The sequence below is a fragment of the Octodon degus genome, unplaced genomic scaffold (assembly GCF_000260255.1).
Source record: "Octodon degus isolate 3935 unplaced genomic scaffold, OctDeg1.0 scaffold00164, whole genome shotgun sequence".
NCBI classification, from domain to species: Eukaryota; Metazoa; Chordata; class Mammalia; order Rodentia; family Octodontidae; genus Octodon; species Octodon degus.
Genome location: NW_004524740.1, coordinates 4,153,922 through 4,158,461, shown reverse-complemented (window position 1 = coordinate 4,158,461; position 4,540 = coordinate 4,153,922). Strand labels below are relative to the sequence as shown.

The 4,540-nt window shown below is 34.4% G+C and overlaps 1 protein-coding gene across 3 annotated transcripts in view; it reads left to right on the top strand.

The window, feature by feature from the left end:
* The window catches only part of Brip1 (BRCA1 interacting protein C-terminal helicase 1), a 135,536-nt gene that overhangs the window by 66,218 nt on the left and 64,778 nt on the right, over positions 1-4,540 (top strand). For all 3 annotated transcript variants that reach the window (XM_023703164.1, XM_023703162.1, XM_023703163.1), the window contains exon 14: positions 2,233-2,394. In XM_023703164.1, coding sequence (XP_023558932.1) covers positions 2,233-2,394 — 162 coding nt within the window. The remainder of the gene's footprint in view (positions 1-2,232; positions 2,395-4,540) is intronic.

Genomic DNA, 4,540 nt, shown 5'->3' with positions numbered 1-4,540 from the left:
TTCAAGCTGGCCTTGAATTCACAGTGATCTTCCAGCCTCAGCGCCCTGAGTGCTGGGGTGACAGGTGCACAGCACCATGTCCAACTTGAATTGCCACTTTTTGTATGCCTCTGTTTCTTTTTATGAGATAATTTACGGTGCTTAGCTGTGTGCTTAGTATCACCTGTGTGTATAACACAATTCTAGGTCTCCCCAAGGCTGTCTACACAGATTTCTGTGTGGGGACAGTTTGCTTCTCACAGTTACCTCAGAGCAACTACTGACATTTAATGGTTAGGATCACAGAATGCTAAGCTCCTATATAATTAAGCATTTGCTTTCTAAAATGCCAGAGGGCTCTTTTTGAGAAACATTGTCAAAAACAGTAGTGAATTAAAAGTATAAATTTCACACTTTCAAGTTGCCTTTTATACACTCACAAATAAAGAAGTTAGCAAATGTAACTGTATTTTCTTGTAAGAATATTATTGAAGGCTCTAATTAATTATACTCTCAACCTAGGGTTCAAGAGTTCAATCAACCTGCAGTATTACTAAGTTATAATAATGTTAGTTATACTGCTGCAGTACGATACCATATTGTCCTTCAATTTAAAAGTTTTTTAATTGTAATAAAATGTACAAACATAAAAATTTAAAATACACAACATAAAATACCATCTTAATCATTTTTAAGTCTGCAACTCAGTTGTGTTAAGTACATCCACATTGTCATACCACCAATCTCAAGAACTTTCTCATTTTGCAAAACCTTTTTCTATTTCACAAATTTAGTCGCCCCCCCCAACCCAGCCCTCATACCACCACTATGTTGTGTTTCTATAAATGCTAGATATTTCCTTTAAGAGTAATCATAAGTTTCTCATCCTTGTGGTGACTTGCTTATTTTACTTAGCATAATGTCCTCAAGGTTTATCATTATCTTAGTTAATATTTGTGAAGATTATCTGTTTTGTAACATGTATCACAACTTCTTTTTTAAGCTGGCCCTCCATGTACCATTTTAAAATATAGGGCTATTTCCTTTTTTAACACTGCAATAGTTGCATTATTTTCTTTTTTCTTTTCTTTTCTTTTTCTTTTCTTTCTTTTTTTTTTTTTTTTTGTGGAACCGGGGATTGAACTCACGGCCTTGTGCTTGCCAGGCAAATGCTTATTCTACTGAGCTATCTCCCTGACCCAATAGTTGTATTATTTTATACTCCTGATAAAGTTTATTTTCTCTTACTCAAATTAATCAGTAAGGCTAGATCTATGAATGTTAAGAAAATCCAAAAACCTGGAATTCCATGGATCTGATTTTCTGTGTCTGAGAATCTTACAGTGAAGCAAGGTGGCACACATCTGTAATTCTAGAACTGAGGAGGCTGAGGCAGGGGGGCTCACTGTGAGTTTAGGGCCAGCCTGAACTAAACAGTGAACACAGTGAGAGCCTATGTCAAAAAAAAAAAAAAAGAAAAAAAGCCCAAAACAAATAGACTAAAACAAAAAAACCAAGAATCTTTGAACATGAATTTATAAAGAGTAGTTTCTATTATTGTTGAGATTAACCTATGGCAAATTAAATCAAGTATTTACCCCCCAGTATTTTGAAATTATCAATTGGCATATAGACCTGATACATTCATTTTGTATGTTTACTTATTTGTCCTTCAATTAATTGTGGTACTGCTTAATTTTGTAAACTTGTTGAGGAAATAATACCCTTTTTGCTTTGAAAGAATTTTTATTCCGGGGCCAAGGAGATGGCTCATTGGGATAAGTACTTCCCTGGCAAGTGCAAGGGCCTGAGTTGAATCCCTGGTTCCACCAAAAAACAAAAAGAACTTTCATTCCAAGAGAATTCAGTGATCTACCTAAAGCCAATTCTAGTAAGTTAAATCTCTCCATAGTACAGCTACAGCCTTTGCTTCACCCTTCATTGGTGTTTGTTGAGTTATTTATAATAATTCCTGACACATTCCTTTATTTATTTTGTGTATATGCTATAGATACTTCTTTGTGGCTACCATGGCGATTATAGATATTATCCTAAACTTATGATAATCTTGTTTGAATTCATACCAACCTAACTATATATTGTTAATAACTGGTAACAAAAATCTCTAATAATTGAAAAAGAAATTTCTGTGAAATTTGTTGTTAGGCTTTCATATAAATGTAAGTATTCTTAACTATTAATTTTTCTGTCTTGCTGAGGTATAACTCTAATATTAGCATGTTCCCATTGTAGGTCTGGGTTGGTACCATTGGTTCAGGCCCTAAGGGTCGAAATCTGTGTGCTACTTTCCAGCATACTGAAACATTTGAGTTCCAGGATGAAGTGGGAGCACTTTTGTTATCTGTGTGCCAGACTGTGGGCCAAGGAATTTTGTGTTTTTTGCCATCTTACAAGGTAAGGGAATCCTGGTTGTCTCTTATACCTTAAATTATCACATAGAGGAATCCTCTCCACTGTTGGTTTGAGAGTAGAGCCACTGTGGAAATCAGTGTGGCGATTCCTCAAAAAAACTAAAATTAGCAGTTCCTTTCGACCCAGCTATTCCCCTTTTTGGTATCCTCTTGAAGGAATGAATAGTATCATACTACAGCAATGTGTACATACTCATGTTTATATTGACGTGGTAATATCTAAGTATTGGAAACAGCTCAAATGTCAGTCAGAATGGATGAACGAAATGTGTTCTTTTTATACTGTGGAGTACCACTTTGCCATGAAGAAGGATAAGCTTGAGATATTTCTAGTCAAATAGATTTGTTTTAATTCCATACTCTGAAATGAAATAAATGGGACGCATAAGATTAAGTATTGCTTGGTTTCTCTGGAGTGAGACACCAAAAGTATAAATAAAGACCAAAATGTACAATAGATACTGGGAAATGGGAAGAAAATGTTCAAATGAGGAGAACAAGTTGAGGGGGAGAAGAGAAAAGGAAAAATAAACAAGAAAAAAATGAAAGCAAAGCTTTAAAAAGAAAAGTCCTTATTACACAGAATTGCCTGATGAACTTTCTAGAATGAAGAGAAACAAGGTAATAGCAAATATTATATATTATTTTACTTATTCAATAAGGTACTGCCTTCTTGCTTTATCACTATTTTACTTAAAAGTCCAAAAGCATAAAAGTTTTTAAGCAATGTCACGTAAGGGGACTGCTTAAGTGTATATGATTTTGATTCTTAGAGGCAACTTGGTATTTTCATAATTGAAAGGAAGAGAAATCATCCTTTTCAGTGTCTTAAGTTACCCTTCAAATGTTTCCAATAAAGGGAGTCTAACTAAACCCAAGGTTCTTTGTTGACTATTATTTTATTTGTGCATCTGATCAGAGAGGGCTATATTTACCTTGTTTTTGTAGTCATTCGGGTTAATTTTTTTATTTAGTAAATTAGAACCATATAGTATATTTTGGTCATAATAGCTGAGGCATTGAAACCACATGCAGTTCCTGAGAATGACAGCATATTTGATAAAAACATCTGAGTGAAATTTTAGTTTAGAGAAGTGGCAGTTTTCTTTTTCAAGGCTGCTTTGACTATGTTGAGTTCCTTGAGATTTCCTATGTATTTTAGGATGTGTTTGGTTTGAGCAGTGTTGCCATACAGATCTTCTAATCCATGAGCAAAGAATGTCTTTCCTTATATTTATGTTTTTATTTCTTTTAGTAGTATTTAGTAGTTTTCAGTGTACAAATCTTTTGCCTTCTTTGTTAGTATTTTATCTTTTTTGATACTGTTGTAAATAGGATTATATTCTTAATTTTTCTTTAAGATTCTTTTTCCGTAATTTCCTTTTGAGGTTTCCTTTTGTTTACTCCTACTGTATAAGCATATAATCATTTTTTGGAGGTATTTTGTATTCTGTATCTTTTTTCTTTTTTTAATGTATTTGGTACAGGGTCTACAGGGTTTCACTACATAGATCGGACTCTTAGTGATTCTCCTGTTTTCAGCTTCCCAGTGCTGGGATCACAGGGGTGTGCCACCATGCCCAGTTTCAATGTCTGTCTCAGTGAGTCCTGGGGTGAGGCCGGTATGGCACATGGGGAATGGAACCTGGCCGCTGCACTCTGCCTAAGTGGGTGCTTTGGTCCGCTGAGTATTTGGCTGGCTGGCTATATTCTTTGCTGAATTTATTTGGGTGTGTAATACTTAGGGTTTTCCTATGTAAGATCATGTTATCTGTATAGAGGGATGATTTCACTATCTCATCTAATTTGTATTCCTTTTTTGTTTTTCCTTGCCTGACTACCTGGCTAGAACTTTAGTATTCTGTTGAATTAAAGTGGCTAGAACTGGTACTGATATCTTGTTTTTTGTTTTTTGTTTTTGTTTTTTGTTTTTTTTTCCATTATTTTATTGACAGACAAAAAGCAATGAGACAGTTTCAAATGAAATTGGTAGGACGTTTCAATAATTAACACATTGCATATTGTTTTCCTAGTGATTATTTACTGTACAAGATGCAGGCATGATATCCTATTTACAAACACTATTATAACAAATCCCTCTATTCATTAAGAGAATGTAACTATATATC